We start from the raw sequence: 25,428 nt of genomic DNA, 5'->3' as shown, positions 1-25,428 counted from the left end.
GGACTGGTGGGTAGAGATAGGAACTGAAACACTTTGCCAGGCAGGAGGCCACTGCAGTGTCCAAGTGAGAGATAATAGTGATGGTGGCATGGGGAAGAGTAGACAAATTTGGGATGTGTTTTTGAAGTAGAAAAATTTTAAGACTTGATGAATGGGACAAGAAGGGGCATAAGGGAGAGAAGAATTGAGCATGCTTCCTACATTTCTATTTTAAGCTATTGGCTTAACAACTGCACAAGGCAGATATGTGACTGAGTACACAGATAAGGAAACTGAGGTTAAGTAGCTTGTCCAGGGTCACAGAATTACCATGTTGCTGTGTGGAGATTCCAGCTTCAATTCTGAGGCCAGAGCTTATGCTCTTTTCCCTTGGTCACTCAGCATAGGAGGAACAATTATTATAATAATTAATAATAATAAAAATGCAAATAGCTCCAGGAAGGAAAGTTCTTTAAGCCATGTGAAAATTGCTTTTTAGACCTTGGCCGGATTGCTTGGCAGAGAGACAGTGCACACGGGTAAGAAATGGGATCTGAAAGGGGAGATGGGTGAGTGCCAGGGGCTGGGTGCCAATGTCCCTCTCCTCCTCAGCTCTCTCCTTGTCTTCCTGCCTGTTAGGATGGGGAGCAGGGCAGGGGGAGATGGCGATGTGATGGGGAGCCTTCCAGTTCTCTTCAGCAGTTCCTTTGGGAGCAGCCTTGATGAAACTGGAGATGGGAAATGGGAGAGTGAGGATGTGAGGGGCACTGCTAGCCTGGGTGGGGCTTGGGGAGACCCTGGGTTTTAGTAATGCAGGTGCTCCCATGGCACCTCCAAATGGGCTCAGGATTCAGAGTTCAATCTCAGTGTTCCTGGCAAGCTGAGTAACACTGGCACACCTCAGCCCCAGATGCCTAGCCTTGCCTATAGAATGTGTACCTTGTACCCTATGTAATTGATACATAGGGTGAGTAGGGTGTCATAGGTTAAGTACCCAACAAAGGATTTGGTGCAGGCTATATCAATGGTTAATGTGGCCCTCTCCCACCCTCCCTGACTGTCTGGGGTTGGCCAGATATTTGGTGAACTGCTCCATAGAGAAATGGGGTGCTGCTGGCAGGCCCCTCAGGCCCCAGGGTCTCTCCAGCCTCCTCAGGGTTCCTGTTTCTCCCTGATGGTGGCTCACCTGTCCCCAGTCTGATCTCCTCAGTGAAGGCTGTACAACAGCTGTTAGGCAATGGTGGGTGAGGACATGCAGGCACTCAAGGTCCTCCTCCAGCCCAGCATTAGGGAGCATGGAGGGGAGAACATGGGACAACCGTAGAAGCCATCTCGTTCTCCACAGGCCTTTTGTGAGCACTTATTGTATGCTAGGCATTGAATTGCAATTTACTGTATTTTTGGACACTGTTCTGTTTTGCATATATGAACTTTTAATTCTCAGAAAACCTATATAAACCTATTATTATCCCCAGTTTACAGATGGGGATACTAAGGCACAGAGAGGCTAAGTGAGGTCATACAGATAAGGGGCAGAGCTGGGTTTTAGACCCAGCATTGAAGCTCCAAGTCTGTGCTCTCAACCTTTTACCACAGGTTGGAGGGATCCTTAGGGAAGCTTGTTGGAAAGAAGTTAAACCATCTTTTCTCAGCCTTTTGAGCCTCATGGACCGCTTTGAGAAATACGATGAAAGCTCTCCAAAAAAACAATGCTTCCTTGGACAAGTGTCCCACATTTTGCTTTTAGTTTCAGGGGGTACATGGACCTCTGTTAGGAACCTCTAGTCCAGAAAAGGCTGAGACGAGTGCTCTAGGTTGTTTCCTTCTATTCCATAGCCAGTCATTGCTGGTGCAACCATACAGCATTTATGGGCTTTGTTTAGAGACAATCAAGATGTGTGATTATCAGTTAACCTAGCAATTTAGTTCATGTGTAAATGTGTCTCCCCTCAGATTGGGACTTGCTGAATGCAGGGCTGTGTCTCCTCTCAGACTACTGCTCACTGAGGACAGGACAGCTTTCTCCTTCAAATTCAGTCTCCTTGAAGGCAGTTCTGTGTCATCACCTTTCACTGGGGCTCCATGAGGGCAGGGCTGTGTCTCTCCTCAGACTGAGGCCCCTGAGGGCAGGGCTGTGTCTCTCCTCAGACTGAGGCCCCTGAGGGCAGGGCTGTGTCTCTCCTAAGATTGGGGCTCCCTGAGGCTGGGGCCATGTCTTCCTTCAGATCGGGGCTCCCTGAGAGCAGGGCCGTGTCTCCCCACAGACTGGGGCTCCCTGAGAGCAGGGCTCTGTCTCCCCTTAGACTGGGATCCCTGAAGGCAAGGCTGTGACTCCCCTCAGATTCAGGGTCCCTGAGGGTAGGGCTGTGTCTCCCCTCATACTGGGGCTCTCTGAGTTTGGGGCTGGGGCTCCCTCTCAGTCTGGGACTGCATGAGGGCAGGGCTGAGTCTCCCCTCAGACTGGGGCTCCTTGAAGACAGGGTTAGGTCTCTCCCTCAGTCTGGATTCCCTGAGACAGGGCTGGGGCTCCCCGCCAGACTGGGGCTCCCTGAGGGCAAGGCTGTATCTCTCCTCAGACTGGGATCCCTGAAGGCAGGGCTGTGACTCCCCTCAGATTCAGGGTCCCTGAGGGTAGGGATGTGTCTCCCTTCAGACTGGGGCTCCTTGAGGGCAGGGCTGTGTCTCCTCTCAGACTGGGGTCCCTGAGGGCAGGGCTGTGTTCCCCCTGAGACTGGGGCTCCCTGACAGCAGGACTGTGTCTCTCTTCAGACTGGGGTCCCTGAGGGCAGGGCTGTGTCTTCCCTCAGAATGGGGCTCCCTGAGCGGGACTTTATCTCTCCTCAGACTGGGGCACCCTTAGGACGGGGCTGTGTCTCCCCCTCACTGAGGCTCCCTGAGTGCAAGTCTGTGTCTCCCCTCAGACTGGGGCTTCTTGAATTCAGGCTGGGGCTACCCCTCAGTCTGGGGCTCCCTGAGGATGAGGCTAGTCTCCTCTCAGACTGAGGCTCCCTAAGGGCAGGGCTTTGTCTCTCCTCAGATTGGGGTACCCTAAGTATGGGGCTGTGTCTCCCCCTCAGACCAAGTCTCCCTGAGTACAAGGCTGAGGGCAAGGCTGTGTCTCCCCTGAGGCAGGGCTGTGGCTCTCCTCAGACTAGGGTCCCTTAATGCATGGCTGTGTCTCCCCTCAGATTCAGGGTGCCTGAGGGAAGGGCTGTGTCTCCACTCAGACTGGGGCTCTCTGAGGGCAGGGCTGTGTCTCTCTCAGACTGGGGCTCTCTGAGGGAAGGGCTGTGTCTCCTCTCAGACTGGGGTTCTCTGAGGATGGGGCTGTGTCTCCCCTCAGACCAGGGCTCCCTGAGGGCAGGGATGTGTCACTCCTCAGAGTGGGGTCCCTGAAGGCAGGGCTGTGTTTCCCCTTAAATTCAGAGTCCCTGAGGGCAGGGCTGCTGTGTCTTCCCTCAGACTGGGGCTCCCTGAGGGCAGGGCTGAGTCTTCCCTCAGACCTGGGCTCCTTCAAAATGGGGCTGTGTCTCTCCCTCAGTCTGGGGCTCCCTGAGGATGGGGCTGTGTCTCCCCTCAGACCAGAGTTCTCTGAAGGCATATCTGTGTCTCCCGTCAGATTCAGGGTCCCTGAGGAAAGGAATGTGTCTCCCCTCAGACTGGGGCTCCCTGAGCAGGGCTTTGTGTCTCCTCGGACTAGGGCACCCTGAGGATGGGGCTGTCTCCCCCTCAGACTGAGGGTCCCTGAGTGCAAGGCTGTGTCTCCCCTCAGACTGGGGCTCCTTGAGTTCGGGCTGGAGCTACCCCTCATTCTGGGCTCCCTGAGGATGGGGCTAGTCTCCCCTCAGATTAGGGCTCTCTGAGGGCAGTGCTGTGTCTCCCTTCAGATTCAGGGTCCCTGTGGGCCGGATTGTGTCTTCCCTTAGACGGGGGCTCCCTGAGGTCAGGGGTGTGTCTCCCCTCATACTGGGACTCCCTGAGGGCAGGGCTGTGTCTCCCCTCAGTTTTGGTCCACGAGAGCAAGGCTGGGGCTCCCCCTCAGACTAGGGCTCCCTGAGGGCAGGGCTGTGTCTCTCCTTCTGTCTGGTTCCCTTAGAGCAAGGCTGTTTCTCCCCTCAGACTGAGGATCCCTGAGGGCAGGGCTGGGGCAATCCCTCAGACTGAGGTCCCTGAGGATGTGGCTGTGTCCCCCCACAGACTGGCACTCCCTGAGTGCAGGTCTGTGTCTCTATCTCAGGTTATGACTCCCTGAAGGCAGGGCTGTGTCTCCCCTCAGATTCAGGGTCCCTGAGGGCAGGGCTGTGTTCCCTCAGACTGAGATTCCCTGATGGCATGGGTGTGTCTCTCCTCAGACTGGGGTCCCTGAGGGCAGGGCTGTGTCTCCCCTCAAACTGGGGCTTCTTGAAGACAGGGCTGTGTCTCTCCCTCAGTCTTGGTTCCCTGAGACAAGGCTGGGGCTCCTCCTCAGAGTAAGGCTCCCTGAGGGCAGGGCTGTGTCTCTCCTCAGACTGGGGTCCCTGAAGGCAGGCTGTGTCTTCCCTGAGACTGGGGATGCCTGAGGGTAGGGCTGTGTCTCCCCTCAGACTGGGGCTTCCTGAGGATGGGGCTGTATCTCCCCTCAGACTGGGGTCCCTGAATGCTGGTCTGTGTGTCCCCTCAGGGTTCCTGAGGGCTAGGCTGAGCCTTTCCTCAGACTGGGGCTCCCTGAGGGCAGGGCTAGGACTCCCCCTCAGATTGGTGCTCCTTGAGGACAGGACACTTTTCTCCATCAAGTATAGGCTCCCTGAAGGTAGGTCTGTGCCTCACCTCTCAGTGTTTTCTCTCTCAGATTCAGGCTCCCAGACAGTGGCTGTGTCTCCCCTCAGACTGGGGCCCTGTAAGGCAGCACTGTCTTTACATCAGATTCACGCTATCTGGGGTCGGCTGGGGTAGGGGTGGGGCTGGGTCTCCTTTTCAGACCATAGCTCCCTGAGGGCAGACTTGTGTCTCCCTCTCAGAATGGGACGCCCTGAGATCATGGCTTTGTTTCCTCTCTCTGACTGGATGCCCCCAGCTTCTACCTTGACTCTTTTAAGCCTCTCAGTGGGAAGGTATTACCCTAGGCCCACTTCTTTAGCACCAGGCATTTCTCATTTTGGCCTTTCCAGTGCTTTCTGCCTTGCTGGGCCTTTTGACCTCACTGCCCATTGCATGATCATTATTGCTGCCACTGATTTGGAAATGATTCCTTAGGGAGTGTGGGGAGGAAAGAAGTATTTGGCTCTGCTTCCCTGGCCTTGATTTAGGGAACAAAAGAAGCCAAGCTCCAGGCTGCTGCATGGAATGCTGAAGGATTTTATGCTCTTTTAGGGAAAAAATACATTTTGCCTGTTGGGAAAAATTTCTCTCTGAGTTCTCCAAAGACTCAAAAGTGGAGAAAAGCACCTATGGTCTGGTCTCTCTGTGTCCTTGCAATTTGGGCCCTCCTTTGATGTGGAAGACTTGGTTTTCTACCCTTCGGCTTCTTACTGGCTGTGTGCCTGTGGGCAAGTCATTTCCATCTCTGAGCTTTGGAGTTCTCACTGGATCAGAGTAAGGGTCATATAAGAGCTTTCAAGTGCTGTACATACATGTATCTTAGCAGTGCAGGAAACTGAGGCCCTAAGACCCAATGTTCCAACATGTGGTGTTTGGACTGTTGCCATCAAAAACACAGTGTTGGGAGGGTGGGTACAGCTCAGTGGTAGAGCACATGCTTAGCATGCATGAGGTCCTGGGTTCAATACCCAGTACCTCCATTTAAAACAAACAAACAAATAAAACCAGTGTGTATGGGGGAGCTTGGGTGGTTAAGTTTTTCAAAACATGGCTTCCAGGGCCCTGACCAGATTTACAAAACCAGACTCTGGGAATGGGGCCCAAGTCTGCCTTTTTATAAGTAGGGGCAGGAGCAAGGCCCAGAAAGTGAGAGACCCATTGCTTATGAGGTGAAGCCACCATCTCTAGGCCAAGAGAGCACGTTCAGCAACCCTAAGGCTTCTGTCAGGACAAGCAGTTAGGGCGGGGCATGGATAGGGGTAAGTGTGGATGAATGAGGGATCAGAGGTGGGTATAAGGTGCAAGGACCCAGGCAAAGGAGCAGAGGATCCTCAAGGAAGGGAAGCCAAGGAGGAGCCTGAGATGGGGGTGAGGGAGGCTGTCCTCAGTCAGTGGAGAATTCAATGTACACTTTACAATGGGGCACTGGGAATGTATGTGATGGGGTGGGCTTCCTTGGATCTGTAAGTGTAGAGGTGGCTTGTGTTACCCATCCTGTATCTCCTTTATCACCAAGTGAGTCTGAGCATTCTCCAAGAGAGTGACTGTTCTGCTCAGCACCATGTTGATGATGACTGACCTGTCTGATGAGCCTCACTATGTCTAAGTGCTCCACAGCAGCCCTAAGGGAAGAACTATTTTTACCCCCATTTTACAGATGGGGAAACTGAGGCACAAGGAAGGTACATAACTTGTCCAGAACTGGGATGTGAACCCAGCTTGTCTGACTGCATCCCAGACGTTTAAACATTAGGCTCTACAGCTAAGAGGAAGTATAGGGTCTGGCCCTGAGCATGACCAGGTCGGGAAACCAGAGCCTCGTTCACCCATCTGGCCGTTCCTTTTGGTTTCCCTTCATCCATCCAGTTTTCCAGGGCCCTGCTCTGAGTCAGGTGCTGGGCTGGCTTGGAGCAGAATTGGGGCCCCTGCCCCATGTGAGAGATAGAGGCAACCCTAATTTTTGCAGTCCTTGGTGTGCTGAGTATGGTAATGGGTCCTACAAGTCAGAGGATTGCACGGTATGGGCCAGAGAGAGCTCAGGGGAGGCAGGGGGAAATGGTTGTTAGTCAGTGTCTGTCCAGGGAAGGCAAAATTGAGGAGAACTAATAGGAATGGTTCTGTAAGGATAATCTCAGCAGAGGGCTCAGTGAGAGTCTCAACGTCACTGGGCAGGGAGCCACCGAAGCTAGGTAGGTTCTATTTCATAGTCCAGCTGTGTGCCTCTTGCCCAGGTTGGCCCGATCTGCTTCTCTTTGAAGGTAAGACCTCATATCTTGTCTCCTGCTCTCTCTTTCAATCACTTTCTCTCTCTTTCATGCACACACACACACACACAGACACATGCACACACACACGCACACATACAGACATCTAGCTGAAATCCAGGGTTTCACTTTCTTGCTAGCCTAGACATGACTAAACCTGAGCTCCTGATCTAAACCTGAGGAGACCCAGACCTTGGAGCAGTCAATTGACTTCTCTCCAAGTCTCACATTCCTAATTTATAAAGGAATTAGAAAAGGTGACCTCTGAAGACCCTTCCAGCTTGAACATTCTAGGACTTTATATAATTATAGACTTTCGTTATAGAATTCAAAAATCAACCTCAGCACTTGCTTTAGTAGAAGAGTCCCCCTACCACACCCACTCCCCACTCCCATCCCCAACCATGCCTTATGTACCCCCACTGTAGAGTCATCTTTGGAACTTAAGCATTTTTCTCCTTTGTTTAAGTCAAGGGAGATGCTCCTGCCCTGAATCCTAGCACATGGCAGGAGGAGGAGGTCAACCCATGTATAGGTCAGGCCACCTCAGTGTGGATGAGCATATATAAAAGTGGTATCTTACCTGTAGCTCCTGTTGCCTACTTTTCAGAGCTGCTTGGGTATCATTTCATCTGATGCTCACTCAGTGGGCTGGGAGGTTTATCAGATGGTTTCCAAAGTGACAGCCACTGGGAGTAGGTCTGGTAGAAGAGTGATGGGGGCCAGCAGAGGGGTTCTGTGTCTTGGGGTCATGGAGTGATAGCTGCCTTTGGAGAAAGGCCCCTGAATGGAGAGACTGGAGCAGAGGATGGGGACTTGGGGATCCCTCTCTTGGGGACATGTCTGGGAATCTGCTTGGTGACTGGAGCTGGGATGATTTATGAACACGATGTGGGGCCTCCCCAGGCAGCAGAGGATGCTATATGCTTGCACCAGTCTGCTGCTGCATCTGTCTGTCTATCTGTTGGTTGGTCTTTGGCTCTTACCTCAGAGTGAGGGCATGGGTGGTGGCGTTGACTGCGGGTCAAGTTGTCCAGACAGGCTATCACTGCTGATGGCTTTGATGATGATGACTCAGGGAAGGTCTCCTTCTAGACCTTTCTGGCTCCGCCACTGCTTGCTGTGGGGCATGACCACTCCCTGCCCCTCCCTGGGCCTCAGTCTCCGCCCCTCTCAAGGAGAAGGTAGAACAGATGATCCTGAGGGTCCCATCCAGCTCTGACACTTGGAGTTGGCTGGCAGGAAGCCACACAACCTGGTATTGATTGTTTCTCTTCTCTGGGGAAAGGGAGCAAGGGGCATAGGGGCTTAAGGGGGAGCATGGGAGTGGAGGGGGTAGTTGAGAAAACCCCTGGGAACATCTGGGAAGGAGATCAGACATGGCTGAGATGGCTGGCAAGGGCAGAGGCTGACTTTAGGGCAGTGTAGGAAGGAGTCAGTAACTCCAACAGGTGGGAGGACTCACAGGAAGCCCTTCAGCAATGAAGCCCTTGCCCGAGTCAACAAGGGTCTTTAATGAGCAGTATCCTGGTGGGCACCTCGGGGAGGCTGTGTGAAGCACACCTCAGAGCTGTCCTTGGTGGGGGAGTGAGAAAGCTGTGTATTTATCCCCCAGTTCTCACCCATCATTGGTTGAGAGCTGCCCTGGGTAACATAAACTTCCTGGTATTTGCAGCCCTGCCTGCCAGAGAAATCCTTTGGGAGAGAAGCAGGAGGAAACCATGGGTATGTACAGGAACTAGGAGGGCTGGGGAGATAGGGTAGAGCAGCAACAGTCTTAAAGATGGCACTATTGTCTCTATTGTACAGATGAGGAAACAGGCTCAGAAAGGTTGAGTCACTTCCCAGCCAGAGACTAAGTTTTCACTGGGATGTGTTGCTTCCTGACAGCAGTAGGTCATTGTAGAGTGAGGGAGACCAGATGTGCAGGACATGCTCTTATATGATCTCCCTGTGCCTCCACTTCCACATCTGTTAGATGGGATGATGCCTACCCAGTACTGACCTTGCAGGGCGGGGTGAGAATTGAGAGCTAATATTTGCAGAGCACTTAGCACAGTGCCTGGGGTTCAGTGAGTGGGAGTGGTGATTGCACAGAGGCAGGGCGGGAGGGGCTCAGCACCTGTTCAAAGACCTCTCTGCCCCAAAACGTTGTGTCCATCATCTTGCTGCCTGACCTCCAGTCTGATTGTTAGGGCCATGTGTTAGCTCTGGTCTTGACCACAGAAAGACCCTGTTCAAATGAGTCTGCATCCCCTGAGAGTTGTTATTCATTAATCCATCGGCACAGATGAGATGATTGAATAAACTGGCTGTATGTGGAGCCCTGAGAGAATGGGACATTGAATGGATAAGTTTTGATGGCTTGATTTTATTGTATTTTTTCAGAGACAGAGAAATGGTAGGAGGAGAATTTCTAGAACAGAATTTCTAGAACTTTTGGGCAGATTTGGCTTTGGCCAGAGAACAAGGGGCAGCAGGATCCAGGGCACTGGGGTGTGCAGGAGAGCATGGTGATGGTGGAGGAGGGAGGTAGGGATCACCTCACATCCTAGGGAGGAACCTCTGGGGCCTGCCCAGCTTTAATGATCCCTAATAAACTGTGCTGAAAGAGCCTCCTGCTTCCTGTTTTGCTGGAGGACAGGCCCCAGGCATCCTCCTGGTCTCAGTAACAGCCTGAATCCTCTGAGATCCTTGGGCTGCGCTAATTCCTGCTCTCTCCCCCTCTTTCAGGAACCTTTTGGACAAAGACATGTTCTCCAAGTCTGACCCACGTAAGTCCTGCTCTGACAGTAATAATAGTAACAACAGCGTTATGACTACTGCAGCAGCCAACACTGGAGCCTGTCCTGAGTGCTCACTATGTGCTAGGCACCATTCCCACTGCATCCAGGTTGTCCAACATTTCACGGATACTGTCTGGAGAAACAGAACTGGGGCGGGGCTGGGGAAGTGTATGTATGTTTGATCCTTCCCAGACCCCGTACTTTTGAAGTTTCAACACAACCAAGCAGGCGGGGAGGCGTCAGGGTGTCTGGGACCAGAAGGTCTTAGTCCTAGGGAAACCCATATATTTAAGAACCCCAGTTGGCTGTGGTCTGGGGGGACAAACACTGATTTTGGAACCCAAGATTCTAGCCCTAGGCAATGCCACTCAAGTGTATGACCACAGACAGGTCATTTGCCTCCTCTGAGCCTCAGTTTTCCCATCAGTGAAGTGGGGCTGATGGTAATAATAGGCCTCATGAGGCTGCCTTGGGCTCTAAAGGGACAAGGCAGGTTTCACATTCTCTCTCCTGCCACACCTCTGCCACCCAGTCCATTGTCATGCCCACCTGTCTTCCTGCCTCACACTTCACACTTACTTTGTCCTAGATGTAAATAGCCCCTGACCCTCCTCCCAAAGGGTGCCCCTCCCAGACATACCCATGTTCTAGGTCCCCTTCTCTACGCCAACCCCTCCACCTCCCCCGATCCAACACTGCTAACCCAGGACCTTCCTCTCTGGGGCCCACACCTTCCTCTTCGCTAGGGATGCTAACCCTTTTTTTCTCCTCTCCTCACAGTATGCGTCATGTATACTCAAGGGATGGAGAACAAGCAGTGGCGGGAGGTAAGTACAGCCCCTTTCCCACCCTGGAAACACTAGCCTGTCTCTGGTGTCTGTCTTGTCATCTAACTCTGGAGTCGTCCCACTTGATGTGTTTCCAAATGCAGGACCTAAGCCCTGTGAAGAATAGTAGGGTATGCAGAGGGGAGAGTCTTGTCCCTGCTAATGCAGGAAGAGACTGAAGATAGAGGGAATTTTCTGTCCTCAGGGAGCCCCAGTCTGTTTGGGGAGACAGGGAGTCCAGGCCCAGCAAGATCATGGCCTGAGACATGTGTACAGTGTTTAGCACCGCGTCTCCACCACAGCAGCCTTCCTGTGGATTTTGACTAATGTGACTAACTAACAGCTTTAGTTAGGTGATTCTCCTGCTCAGAAACCTTCAGTGACTCCCCTCTGCTTGAATCAAGTTTCAGCTTCTTAGTCTGACTTCCAAGCTCTGCCATAATCTGGGACGACCCACGTTTCCATCCTTATCTCAATTCCATTGTTCGTACCTGAGTCCATGTGCCTTTTGCCCCTTGTGACAGGATGTATAAGGAGAGGGCAGACTTGAAGGGCTCACTCTCAAGAATCACAGGGACTTTTAGTGGGTAGGTGTGGGTCTCCTAAATACCATCAGTCTGTTCCTCACCCAGAAGCCAGAGGGATCTTATTAAAACCCAAGTCAAATTCTGTTCCTCCTCTGCTCTGAGCTCTCCAGCAGCTCCCATCTTGCAAAACACAATGGTGGCCTGGTAGCCCTACATAATCTGACTTCCTTTACCTGGCTCACCTTATCTCCTACTGCTCATCCCCTCCATCACTGCACTCCATTCATAGCTGCCTCCTCCTGCCTCAGGGCCTTTGCACTTTCTGTTCCTTTTTCCTGGAGTGCTCTTTTCCCAGATATTCACATGGCTCCTCCACGATTCCCTCAGATCTTGACTCAGACATCAGCCTATCAAGGCCTCCCCTGGCTACCCAATCTGACATTTCCACCTTTCCAACACATATGCCCTTTCTGCTGAATTTTGCCTCCTTATCACTTTTCAGCATAAACTCTGGTTTACTTATTTATCTTGTTTCCCATGTGTCAGCTCCATATTCATCTATTTCATTAACTCTTATATCTAGAGCACCTGGAATGTGTCCAGCACACAGTAGGTGTTCATAAATGGCTGTTGAAAGAATTAATGGATTAGGAAAAGGAGCCAGGCCACAGAAGCTGGCAAGGATGTGGCAGCTTTTATCTTGTTCTTGTCTCTGCTTCCTCCCTCCCTCAGACCTTCCATGCCAGCTGGTTTTCAGGTGCAGAGAATAAAAGGGGGGAACTAGGTCAAGGGGGAGGGTCCTTGTGGCCCCTGGCACCTGTCTGAACAGCAGAAGGAGCAGGCCTCCTTACTCTCAGAGAAGAGGATCTGACCAAGCAAGGATGAGGTTAAAGATGGGAAGTGAAGAATGTTTTCTTCCATGGTTGAAGTGGTGGGGCTGAATTTACTGGACTCAGAGCCAAAGCTGGTTTCCCGTGGCCTTTGTAGCTGTGCAAATTGAGCTCACTTCTTCTGGTGACCAGAAGAGGCCCAAGAATGGGATAAGTAGGGGTTTGACCTTGTCCACCTGGAGCTAGGAGAGAGGCCCCAGGGCCCCTGGATAGAGACTCAGCTTGGGGTCTCCACTGAGAGAGGGAAGCTGCAATGGCTAACGGGGCAGAGGCAGCTCCAAAGAGCAGAGGGACACAGGTCTAGACCCCAAGGCTTGTAGAAAGGGAAGGAGGGGGAATGGTGCATGAGGTGACCAAAGCCAGGAGTCCCCGGGGGGCAGGGGTCCCAGGTGACATGATGAGAACGAGAATGGCCAGAATAGCTTCAGAAATTGAGACTTTAGTAACCAACCTCCTCTTCCTCATAGGACTGGCCAGAGTATCACCTGCCCTGCTCCCTGCTCCTCCCTCCCCCAGGTTTGGCAGAAGCAAGTTGCTGCAGGGGATGAATTTTATCCATAAAAGGTATAGGAAATATTTCCACAGGGGCTGGGCTAAAGTTGACCTTTTTGCCCTCTCTAAGGCTGTAAGCCAATTGAAGCGTAAACCAGATTGCTGGGGAAATGGTTAGCCTAAGTGAGCTAATTACTTCTGAGGCCTTTTGGCCGAGCTTCACAGAGAGCAAGAACGTGCTAATGTCTTCATGATTCATTCAGGAAAATCTAAAGGGTCTCTTCAGGAAGGCGCTGCTCTGCAAACCCTTAATTACATTCTGTAATGAGACATGTCTGCATTTGGGTCAGGGTCCCTAGTTGTTGCATCTGTTGTCACACACACTGTGGGGTGGAGCACAGGAAAGGTGAGAGGCCTTGGAGGCAAATACTCTTGAGCTTTCACTCCTGGCTCCAGCCCTTTCTGGAGCCAGTTTCCTCACCTCTGTGTTTCCACACATGTAATACAGGGGTAACACCTACCTTGTAGGTCTGTGGTGAGGGCAGAGCAAGATGATGGATGTAATGTGCCTGCTGCAGAGTCATTATTTGGTAAATATCATTGTACAGTGTCTTCCAGGGTGTTCGAGTCTTACGGGTCACTCCTCCGTTTCAGTCAATATTTGCAACAGTAAAAGCATTTATGAGGTGCCAGGGCAGGGGGGTGGGGAAGGGAGCTTTGCCAAAAGAAAAGAGTTTCACCAAAAATACAAGATGGAACTAGGGAGTTTGCAGCCTGAAAGGGGAGATTCTCTTGCATGAATAATGCTAACAGAGGATGTGGTGAGAGGTGTTGATGAGGGTAGAATGGGAGTTCAGAGGAGAGAAAGTTACAACCAGGATGTCATTTTGGCTGAAGCACTTGGTAGCTCATTGGATTTTTAAATGGAATTTGAACCTAAACACAAGCCATTTGGCTAAGGGGCACATGATGGGGAGCAAAGGAGAATGTGGGTTGGAAGAAACTTCAGGGATCAGCTGGTTCAACCTCCCTGTTGTATAGGGAGGGGCAGGACTGGCTTCAGGTATTGGAATCAGGGCACTAGACCCCAGTGCCATGGGAGCATACACCTGGAGGAGCTGATTCGAGTTGGGTTTCAGTAAAGCTGGGGGACGTGGCACAGGGCCTAGCAGCAAAGATGGTGGTGAAAGCAAAGGCATGGAGGTGGGCAGGAATGAGCAAGCCAGTCCAGGTCCTAGGTAGCTGAGGGACATAATATAGGGTTATTTATAAAGAAGTAGGCAGGGTACAGGGAAAGCCAATGATGGGTGGTGGATCACGGGGACCAGTGACGGTGAGACTACAGGCCTGAGGAGGTAAGGGGAGGGCATGGTTTCTGGAACCCCACAGGGGCTTCCCTGCAGGAGCAGGGGCCCTTAGTGAAGGGACGTGGTCAGCCCAGGCAACTTCACTCTCTTCTCATTCTCTGCTCTCCGCCTTCACATCCCATTGGTGGAAGCCTACTGGAGGAACCGGGGCAAAGGACTGTTGATCCAGTCCACACTGTTGGCCTCCCGGGCAGAGTAAGGTGGGGAAGGGCCAGGAGTGGATCTAGAGAGTCAAACAGTGACCATCCAGAACAGACAGCGAGCAGATGAGCGAGGCTGGGGTTCAGTGGGTGAGGCTAGGAAGGTACAGGAAGAGGCAACTCAACGGAGCCCACAACTGTCAGGCTGAGGACTGCTGGGGTCATAGACTCAGCATCTCAGACAGGAGACTGACCCTGTTTACAAGGGGCCATCAGCACCATGCCCAGTCTTCAGGGGTGATGGTGGCAAAGCACTGTCTCATGGACTACCCCTGGGACACAGGTTTCAAGCTATTTCTGCAGAAGGGAAGATGCCCTCAAACACATCAAGGCCCTACTTCTTTGCCTGATTTTTTTGTGTGACTCGTAGAGGAAAGTATCAGGAATGGAGAGTTTAAAGATTAATCCAGGTCCCTTTCTATGAAACTGCCCCTGGGATGGAAGACTGCTTTTCCTAGGGAACATGAACATTCTCATGGCTCCACCTGCTAGTGCATTGCAAAACATCTCTCTGTTAGTGGAATCTTGGCTGAGAGATAGTCATCCCATGACCAGAGGGAGTCAGGCACAGGCACAGCAGTTTCTCCAGGCAGGGTCCTGACCCCTGGTTTGCACAAGGCCACTGAAGGATGAAAGCTGCTTTCTCAGCCCCTGGCTGCTGGGTTTCAGCTGATTTTAACTGTATGGGCCATTTTAATGCCTTCTGAGAAAGCTCCATCTTCCCAGCACCTAAATCTGTCACAGCATTTTATGAAAATTGACTCAAGAAAATGTAATTTTAGCCCAGGAAATTGAGCACTATTTGCATTAAGTCTTGCCAGGGCATCCTGCATGTCCTGGAAAAGGCAGGGTGGCTAAGTAGGAAGGGTCCCAGGAATGCTGTCACTGAGAAAAGGGAGCCTTGCTTGGTTCCCATTTGAAAAGTATAGCAGGGTGAACTCTCCCCCTCCCTTGCCAAGCGGCTATCCTGGCCAAGGGCCCCTTGGAATGGAGGAGATGGGTATCATGGAATCTTCGGTGTCCTGCTGATTGACCCACATTACCACACGTCCCTGCCTGAGCACTCAGTCTATTTTTGAGCAACCTCAGCCTGTTGAACATTTTACCACCAGCTGGGAATGACAGTTCATCTCTAAATATCTGCAGTGATCTTCCTTGGAGCACCTTGATATGAGCCTCCATATAACTTTGACTTAATGAGCATGTGTTGGGCACCTACTGTGTGCTAGGGGATGAATGCTGGGAACACAAAGAGGGACCAGACACTGTCTAGAGCCAGAGCTCACTTTCAATTCAGGGAGGTAACAATAATAACAATAACAGCAATAGGAATGCTAACAGCAAACACTTATGCAATAGGGATGTACCAGACGCTGTTCTAAGCATTTACATGTAGCAACTCATTTGATCCTCACTATGCTTTGAAGGAGGGAACAGCAACATTGTTATTGTTATTATTACTATTATTGGCCCCATTTAACAAAGGAGGAAATTGAAGCACAGAGAGGTAATGTGAAAATAGTTTCTAGAATATGATGTCAGAAGTATAATATAATTATATATAAAGGGCAAAATTCTGCTTGTTCCTAATTCTGCCCTCCTTAGGTATGCAAAGTAAGTTGACTTTTTCTTCCACACGCTCTTTCTATCAGTGAGGACAGCTCATGGTGCCCTGTTAGTCCCCTCTGGGGCAAACCTAGATGTGATCATTTCTATCAGGAGTCCCTCCCTCTTAATATCACTGTCTCTTGTCCCTTCCAATCTGGCACACTCCCTAGAACAAATGTCTGTTTGTCGATGTTCTTCCCAAAGTGTGTGTCCTGTGCCGTCCCCTTCTGTCCAGAGCATCCTGGGCTGGCTCCCTCCTCACCCAGGCTTGAACTATATGATCGCATTCCTCCCTTGGTCTTTGCATTCTGTGTGTCTTTTTCTGAGGTTTATACATCTGTCGATGTTACCTAGAATTCCACTGGCCTTTTTGGCATGTGTCTTCTACTTGCTTCGTATTGAGTTCAGGGACTCCTGTGTCTTTCTCAAATGATCTGCTATCCAAACAGTATTCCTCCAGCTCAGATTTGGCAATTGAGTTTTTGAATCTAGATGTGAGATTTTACATTTATCTGTTATATGTCATTTGGTAGATTCAATCTATTGTTATGGTCTGTGACGATCGTGTTGTGTGATGGGTGCGCACTTAGCATCTTGGTTTTGCCTCCTAGTCTTGGGTCAGCTGCAGTTGTTGTCTATACGAGTGAAAAGGGATAGAATAGGATGGAGTGCTGTGATCCTCCACTAGAGACCTTTTCCTATGTTGACCTCAGTTCTCTAGTTGACCTTTGGGGAATGCTGTTTAGCTGCCTAGGATCTACATAACTTTGTTATAACCCATCTCGTATTTCTGGATCTGGTCCCTAAGGAAGTCATGAATAATACTCAACTGCCTGAACTTAATGTCCATAACCCTGGATTTCCATCCCAGCTCTGAGATTTACTATGTGGCCTGAGTGAGGTATTTTATCTTCTCTCCAAGTCTCAGCTTACTCATCTGTAAAACGGGGTTATGAGACCTTCTTGGAAGGATAACACTTGTGAAATGCCTGGAAATAAAAACTGTAATGTGCCATTTCCCAGTTTGGGCACCCAGGTGGCTCCTTCACTGTGGGAACGGCCACACCTGGAGACCCCAGGAACTAAACCGACCCTGCCCACACCAGGAGCCCAGGAGAGACAGCCAACATTCTTGAATACTCCAGCTTCCTGTGAAACCCAAGTGCTTTCCTCAGCCTGGGGCTGCAGGACCTGATTGGTTCCAAGGAGTGAGGGCTTCTTGGGGGAAAGGGACTTGAAGAGAATCATCTCAACCCTGTGTGTGAGGGGTCCCTCATCAGGAAGGGCTCTTTCAGGAAAGGCTGGACATAAGGATGCCATCATTGTGTGGTGCCCAAGCAGAGCACTGCAGCATGGCAAACGGCCACCAGGATGGTGGCTACAGATGATGCAGGGGCCCCACTCCCGGCCTCTGGTGCCTTTGTCCCCTGCTGGTGTTTGTCCGGGCCATCTCCTCTCTGTCTGCTCACAAAGCCATGCCTTTCTTGTGGTAGCTTCTGCCCCCTTCCAGACCCCAGTCATCTTCCCTGGTTCTGGCCCAGAAGATCACCCCCACACTCACCCCCAGAGTATCCTTTTTAGCTCCTCCTGAAAAGAAAAGGGCTTTTTCTGGGTTCCAGTGGCTTTCAAAATCACAGCTCAAGAATTTACCCATTTCTCAAGGCCCTGAGACAAAACATCAACTTATTTGCCTGGTGTTAGAGCCTCTCCCAAACAGGGTACCCTAGAAATGGCCATAAGAAATGAACTACTATGGATTCAGCCCCTGCTGTGTGCTCTGCTGGCTCATCCCTAGTGCTGCAGCCACTGCGAGGGGATATTATCAGCCCAGATCTAGATAGGAGCTGAGGTGGGGAGAGTTGAAGCGGTTTGTACACAACCATGCAGTGGAGCTGGGATTCAAACCTGTTATGAAGCCACCTAACCCCAGTAGGCTGTCCACAGTTGTCGGGCCTTTGGGGGCAGATTCCTGCATCCTCCCACAATCAGGGGTGGGTGCAAGCACATCTCTTCCACTCAACCTCGAGACCAGGGCCTGTACAACCTTGAAAGCAGCACTCAGGCTGATTTCTACCACATGCACCCATGTGTTAGGTTGAACCATATGGATTAGCAATTTGAAAATGTTGGCAATTTCATATGGCCTGAAAGTTAAAGTTAGACTCTAACCTAATATTAGCAAGTGGCCCCCAGTCACATACCTGTCCTTACAAACTCATTGAGGTCCCAGAACCTGCCTCTTGCCTGAAAGCCTTCTGGAGGCAGGCCAAGGGATGATGTTCTGGAACTGGGGAGAATTCAGCCACACCATCCTCCACTTGTGGGAGAACCTGGGGGTATCAGAAGCCCAGGTCCGCTCCCAAGGCGTGAGGTCACTGGTCTCTACAGATTCTCCTGCCCTGCTTGTGCAAGAGTCTGAGTGCTTGTATAGCACTTCTAACCATCCAGGTGTCTCTCTGCACCTTCCTGTTGTCTGTGAAAAATCATTGCTAACATTCTTCTGTTAATAAAGCTCTCCAGTGCCCAGGAAATAATGTATTTGAGGTAAGTCCTCCTAATTAGGGTCTTTCGAATGTAATTCCCACTCCTAGGATGGATGACACTCATTAAAAAATAATTTAAAATAATGTATTTATAGACAAAAGAACAAAACCCAAGCTGTTTGACTCCAATTTTCCCACCCTACCTCAGGGCTTGTTACCTGCCTTCTTAGGGAAGAAGTTCTTCTTAGCTCTGTCCCTCTCTCTGCATCCAAACACTCAGAGCCCCCATCTGGTGTGCCCACCCTCACTCTGTTGCTTCAGAGAAAATCCACTGTACCCATGCCTTTATCCAACTCTGATCCACCTTCAGCTCTTTCTGAGTCCTCCAGACACCCGTATCCCAGCAGCCAAGATTGCTCCCCGATAACTCTGTCTGAGCTACTCGTAAAGAATCAACCAAGATATACGGAAAATCTGCTGTGTAACAGTAGGCATCCTTTACCACATGCCTGCTGTGTGCCCAGCATTTCATACTCACCGTCCCTAATCCTTATAACAACTTTGCAGGCAGGTACAGATTATCCCCAGACCTCAGAAAGGTGATGGAACTTACCCAGGTGACACAGCTAGGAAACCAGGGATCTCTCCCTATTGAACCACAGAGGAGGGGTGGGATCATGGGCAGGTTTAGGAGTTAGACAGACCTGAATTTGTGTCAGGACTCTGGTACTTAGAGCTGTATAGCCTTGTACTAGACACTTATCCTCTCTGAACCTAAGATTCCTCAAGTGTAAAATAGGCAACTAGCAATACTTACCTGCTGACTTGTCTAAGGATTCAAGATACCATAGGATAAGTGGGAGGAGCCAGGTAGGCATTTGCTAAAATGTAGCTCTTGTTAATAGATCATAGATGGACTCTAGGCAATGTACCAGGCAGTTTGTATACTTTCCCTCAAGCAGCCTATTCTATAGATAGCAGTGTGGAGGCCAAGAGAAGGAAGTAACTTGAGAAAGACACTGTGATATCCTGTAGGGTGCAAGCTTTAGCACGGAGGTCTCTTCCCTCAGAGGCCTTACAGGGAGCTGGGGAGACCAGACACATGCATAAAAGGATTTAAAAGCCTCATTTGCTTCATCTTCTTGTTGGAATAGATCCTCTCTGAGGTCCCAAGTTCCAGACTATAGCTAGTCTGAGAGCCTCTCAAGTAGTTTAGACACTAATTCTCAGCACTTTACAGCAGGGAAAAATCCAGGAGGGCTGGGGAGGCTTCCAGGGGAAGGTGGCACCATACTGGGAACTGAAGGATGCTGGGAGGAAGGAAAGGCATTCTAGGAATGGGGCCTGACATGAGAAAAGCCTGGGGGTGGGACTGGCCTGCATGCCCATGAGTGTTTGTGACTCACTCTGACTGCGACCCAGGGTTTGCTGGAGAGAGAGGAGAGATCAGCTCAGGAGGGGAGGTGCCGCCTCATTTGGAGCCCTGTTGGGAGTACATGGTCTTAGATTGAATCATGGTTTCCAGAGTCAGCAGTCAGGGAGCAGGCGTTTATGGAGCACCTACTGTATACCATACACTGATCAGGCACATAGTGGAGAACAAGACAGCAGAGTCCCTGCTCTGGAGAGGCTTAGTGTAATCAGCAAAGAAATTGGATAATTTCACATACTGATCAATAAGTGCTGTGAAAAAGAACAGTGCAATGAGATAGCAAGTGACCGGGGAGAAGGGAGCTGCTTTAGTTAGGGAAGGCATTGAGGGAGGCCCAGCTGAGGGGCTGATGACACTGGAGTTGAACTCTGAGTAGTGCCATGGGTAAGTCTCAGGGTGGGTGGGTTCCAGGCAGAGGAACAGCAGGTGCAGAGGCCCTGAGGTAGGAACAAGCTCACTGCACTCAAAGGACAAAAAGAAGGCCAGTATAATTTGAGTGGTGTGGATAATAAAGACAGTGGGCCATATGGTTGGTCACAGAGGTTGCAGGGACAGATCCTGTTGGGCTTTATAGGTCATATAGGAGTTCAGACACTGCTTTGAGTTATAGGAGTTCAGACACTGCTTTGAGTGTGGTGGGAGGCTATTTGAGGGTTTTGAGCAGGGGACTGATGTAGGCTGGTTTATGTTTCAGAAGGACAGCTCTGGCCCTGATGTGCAGCATGGAAGGCAGGGGAAAGGTCAGAAGCAGGAAGACAACCCTTGCTTCACCCAGCAGCTGCTAGAAATGGCAGAGCTGAAATGTGATGTAGTCTTCTGAGTCTGAGTCCCTGCTCCTCTCATCTTCCCAGACCTCTGACTTTCAAAATGGGCTTTTCTAGCACCAGGGTTTGATATGTGAATTTGTGTGTGTCTCCTGCCACCCCTTCCCCCATTCAACCAAAAGTGCTTATTCTGTGTGATACATTAGACAGGAGCCTAAGATTTCATTTGGAGAAAAGAGCCTGCTTTTCTAGTAAACCCTGAGGTTCTGGGCTGGGTCCATTGGTAGCTGATAAATCTATTTACTCTTTGGTACAGTCACACTTTACAGTGCAGCTGAACTGTTGAGAGCATGAGCTCCAAAGTCGATGCAGCTGGGTCCAAATCCAGGCCACCACCTTCCCAGCTGGGGCTCTTGGGCAAGTGCTTAGGCTCACAAGCCTGCTGTGAGGATTAAAGGAGCTAATTCATGGAACGTGACTGGCACATAGAAAATGCTCAATAATGGCTCTTCTTGTAAGAAGCCCTAAGTGAGAAACCATTGCCTTACCTGGAGGAAGGAACCGCTGATGTATGATTTTAGACATCCTAATGCCATTTGACAAGGACCCCGGACCCTGTGGGGTGTGCTGGGGGATAAGTACAGGCTTTCTCAGGCTTTCCCCTTCCTGAAGTGCTGCAGCTGGACCCGAGGCTCAGCCACCTAGGCAGCACCAGGGGCACGAGCCAGTGGAGAACGTTTTGCCAGCAGCTTGGCAGCCAGGCTTATTGGTAAAAGGGCTGTTCCCCCAGGAGCTGGGACAATTTAACAGATTATCTGGAACAATGGCTAATTAGGAACTAAGCTTTTTGGCAGGAAGTTTTTATTATAAGCTTGGTAAAATTTCACAGGCCACTGCTGGTGTCTGGGGCCAGGGCAGGAGCCTTCTCTGTCCAGGCCTGAGCACTGGAAAGGCTGTCAGAGCCTCATGTCCCCCATCTCCACCTCTGCCCTTCCTCACCTAGAGGCCTTAACAAAACAGAAAGTGGTCTTGGAGGCCACTAGTCCACAGATGTCGTGGTTTACTCTGTGTGACTCTATGTAAGCCCCTTGCTTTCTCTGGGCCTGGTTTTTCTCACTCTACAAGGAGTGGATGGCCACAGAATCCTGGACCCCTCCTGTGAGAGAACTGGAGAGAAATTTCTAGCCCCAAGATGGTGGTGGACCTGGCATAGGGCCAGGTCCTCTGTGCCCCTTCCTACAACCCAGACCCTCTTTCCTGATGCCCAGACATCTGGCCTTTCTCCCCAGCCTTGGGCACCCACCCAGGCCCCTATTCCCAGAGCCAAGCATGTTCCCTTTTCTTATTTCTATTTAAGTCAGATAGCTTTCTGGCCTCTAATTTTAATCCCAGTGAATATGATTCATGAGGGGCCAGGGGCTGGGCTCTGCAGCAAGACTTTTAGAATCCCCAATTAAGAAGCCATCAATAATATATGAAAATTATAGGGGAGCTCTGGTTGGGGAAAGGTGGGCAGCTTTGAGGTAGAGAGCAGTCTGTCAGCTCCAGCCTCCTTCTGTCCTGGCCAACACAGCTACTGGGGGCTTTGCAGCTGGGGGGAGGGCTCCGAAACTTCATCCAGCTGTAATTTGCAAAAAGACAAGAGCTGCTTAAATCAGGGGCCATTAAGATTGTTGATTGTTCAGGCTTGCAGAGCCACCCACTCATTACTGAGGCAGGGGACTGTGGTGAGCACCACAGGACACAGTGCCTCCGTCACTCCTGGGAGCCCTGGCCCTCCCTTCCAGCCTCCTGGAGCTCCATTCTTCATCTGTAAGATGGGGATGATAATAAAATCATCTCCGTGGGGTCAATTGGGGGTTAAATGAGATGATAGATGTGTGGAAAGGTTTTGAAAATGAGAAGTCACGATATAAAGCAGAAGAAGGAGGAGGATTTGATGGAAGGGAGAAAACTGAGAGAGGGGGCTGTTGACAGGTTTCTGGGAGAAGAGTGCACTGCTCAGAGCCTGAGCCCCACCTAACCTGGGATCTTGTCACAACCCTTTTCCTAATCAGTTATGTGACCTCTGTCAGAGCACTCCATCCGCTTCCCTGTCTCTCTTTTCTCATTGGTTGAGAGGATTGGGTTTCTTTTGGCCCTAAAATCTTCAGTTCTAAGTCAACTTGTTAATCAACGAATATTTATGGAAATCACAGGAAGGGCCAGGACTGTGTGTGTGTGTGTGTGTGTGTGTATTTGTGTGTGTTTAGGGGTTGGAGGTGGGGTGGGGGTTGAGCAGAGGTATAGGTCGGGGGCACTCACCTGTGCCACCTGACCTGTAGAACCACCCAGCCCCACAGGAAGAGTTAACAAGGTAGAAAGGACAGTAAACACTGAAGAAGTTCAGAGGTTGGACTGGGGTAAAGACTGGATGGGACATAGTGCTAGCCTCATTCACAGTTTTAACCTCTTATTGGTTATTGACTAGATCAACTCCTGATTTGGAGCCAGACTGCCTGGGTTTGAACTCTGATCCTATGACTCATTAGCTGTAAGACTTTGGGCAAGGCACTTAATCTCTCTGAGCCTTGTCTCAGTTTACTTATCTATAAACGAAATAATAATAGTACTGCCTCATAAGATTATTAGGAACATTGAGTTAGTAGGTGGGAAAAGCAGTGCATGGCATGCAGTAGAGCTACATGAGGGTTGTTACTCGTATTGAAGACCAGCTCTGCAGCAGATGCTCCATGCAGCCCTTCATGCACATTCCCTTCTATCCTTACCCAGGAGAAGGAAGGACTTGCTGTGTTTCAGTGATGAGGAAATGCACCCACTGAGGGGTTATCCAGGTTGTCTCACATAGATAATAAGTAACAGAACCCTGGTCAGAGTGGGTCCTGGGCCACTGGCCTGGCTACCCATGTACACCTCCCTGGCTCCAGCCCCTAGTGGCTCCCAGCCATGGGCATCTGGGAGGAGTTGACTGGAATGTTGGGAGAAACCCCTAAGCTGCTTGCTTTCACTGCCCCCAGCAAGTGGGCTGTGAGGAAAAAGAGGGGCCCAGGTTTTAGAAATCTGGAAGCAACAGAGAGCCTCTTCCCAGGCTGCCTTGTTCTACATCTCCAAGCCAGAGGGTCAGTGTGTCTGAGTTGAGGATGAGCTGGCCAAGGGCCCCCCTCCTCTCCACTCTCAGTAGCAGCTCCCTTGCCCAAGGGCTCCTCCTGCTTTCCCTTTCCCTGCCAGTGGCCAGGGTGAATTTTCTTCTCTAGGCCCAGGTCTCTAAGTAAACTTTATACATTCTCCTGCCTTTTTTCTAACTAAGGCCTGGGGCATTGCTGGGTGTTGTGGGGAGCCCCTGGGGAGGGCAGAGCCTGGATGTTAATGGAGCAGCTGGTTTGTAAGAACAAAGGGCTAGTCCTGCATTTTCCCCTGGGCCTTTCTCTGTATGTGGAAGATGTCTGGAGATAGACCGCACAGAACTGGGAACTCTAGGGTACTCAAGTACAAAGGACCCCTTTAGATGGAGGACAGAAGCCTCCTCAGGCATGGAAGATGAGTAGGGAATGTTAGTGGTTAGGGCCAGGAGCATCTCAGAGACAGGGCTGAGTTCAGGGACTTGGGAGATATACACTTCTTGGATGGCTGAGCCAGGGTTTGGGATTTATAAATAACTAAGTGTGGAATCTTAAATTTACAGAACATGTTTTATATCTCAGGCTCTCTTCTAAGTATGTTACGTATACTAAATCATATATGCCCCCCAAATCCTATAATGTGTGAATAAATGGTCATTCCCATTTTACCAAAGAGGAAATTGAGGCACAGAGAGGTAAAGGATTTGGCCAAGGTCACCCAACCAGTGAATAGCAGAGCCAAGCATTGAATACAGGAAGCATGGCCCCAGATTGCTCTATTAACTACTTCACTTTCCTACTTTATGTGGGAAAACCAAAGATCTGCCTTCAAAGCTAGAGTCAGTGGTTCTTAAAGCTTTCTGAAGACATGCTTCCCTCTGAGAAATTGATGAAAATCATGGCTTCTCTCTCCAGAAAATGAGGATGTGTACAGACATTTGCATTCAATTTTGGGGTGTCACAGCCAGCTCAGAGCTGGTTTTAATCTAGCAGTTGCCCTTCCCTGCTGGGCTCTCACTCTGGCACTGGTGTGGGTGGGGCCAAGATGGCCACTTTCTACCAAGTGGAGGCTGTGGTGGGAGCCCTGGTTCCTGAGAGTCCCCACTGAGGCCCTCAAGTGGGACAGCTGTGCTGGGACCCTGCATCCCAGAGGGTTGTTACAGACCTTGGGTATCTAGGCTGCATGGGCAGGAGTCACACACTTTACTAGTGACATGAATGTTACACAGTGTCTGAGAAGAATGGGATGGAGGTGGGGACTGTTGGCTTGCTTTATGTTCAGTTGAGTTGGAAATTGTATGAGTGTGAATGTGTTTGTGTGAGAGAAAATATATTAGGGTCCCAGCAGAAAAGAAAATTCTACTCAGTTGGTTTCACTGAAGAGATTGAAAGGATTTCTTTCAAAGGTATGGGTAAGTTTGAGGATACTCACAAGGGACAGTTAGTGTCCAAGGTCTGGCAATGACAGGGAGCTGTTCCCACCCAGGCTTGAAGGGGCAGAGGGAGAAGAGAGTGCTATTGTGTGTGAGTGAGAGGTGAGCGTGGTCCTGGGGGAGGCAGCCCCTCCCAGAACCACGATGCTCAGACTGGGCCAGAGTGGGAAGAAATACCCCAACCTCTCTCCTCTCATGTCCCATCTGCCGTGTGCCAGTGCCTCCTGCTGGCCAAACCCTACTGGAACCCATAGGGCAAGGGAACCAGGTGGTGGAGTTTGATGGAAAACAACCTCTAGGAGTGTAGATCAGGACAGAGGAGCTGAGTGGTGGGGGGTGGCGGGCAGCAGCAGGAGATTCTCCAGCACAGAGAACAAACTTCCAAATCAGTCTAGGCCTCCTGCTGGTCAGGAGGCCCATGTCTTGACATAGGCTCACCGCCTCCTAGCCTTGTAATTGG

General features: G+C 50.6%; 1 protein-coding gene across 2 annotated transcripts in view; it reads left to right on the top strand.

Annotated features, from left to right (window-relative positions):
* Positions 1–25,428, top strand: part of CPNE5 (copine 5) — an 87,187-nt gene that overhangs the window by 8,865 nt on the left and 52,894 nt on the right. For both annotated transcript variants that reach the window (XM_031434815.2, XM_010994473.3), the window contains exons 2-3: positions 9,774–9,814; positions 10,607–10,653. In XM_031434815.2, coding sequence (XP_031290675.1) covers positions 9,774–9,814; positions 10,607–10,653 — 88 coding nt within the window. The remainder of the gene's footprint in view (positions 1–9,773; positions 9,815–10,606; positions 10,654–25,428) is intronic.

Source organism: Camelus dromedarius, chromosome 19 (genome assembly GCF_036321535.1).
Source record: "Camelus dromedarius isolate mCamDro1 chromosome 19, mCamDro1.pat, whole genome shotgun sequence".
In the NCBI taxonomy this organism is placed as follows: domain Eukaryota; kingdom Metazoa; phylum Chordata; class Mammalia; order Artiodactyla; family Camelidae; genus Camelus; species Camelus dromedarius.
The sequence above is the reverse complement of the archived record's forward strand: the minus strand, read 5'-3'. Positions and strand labels throughout refer to the sequence as shown.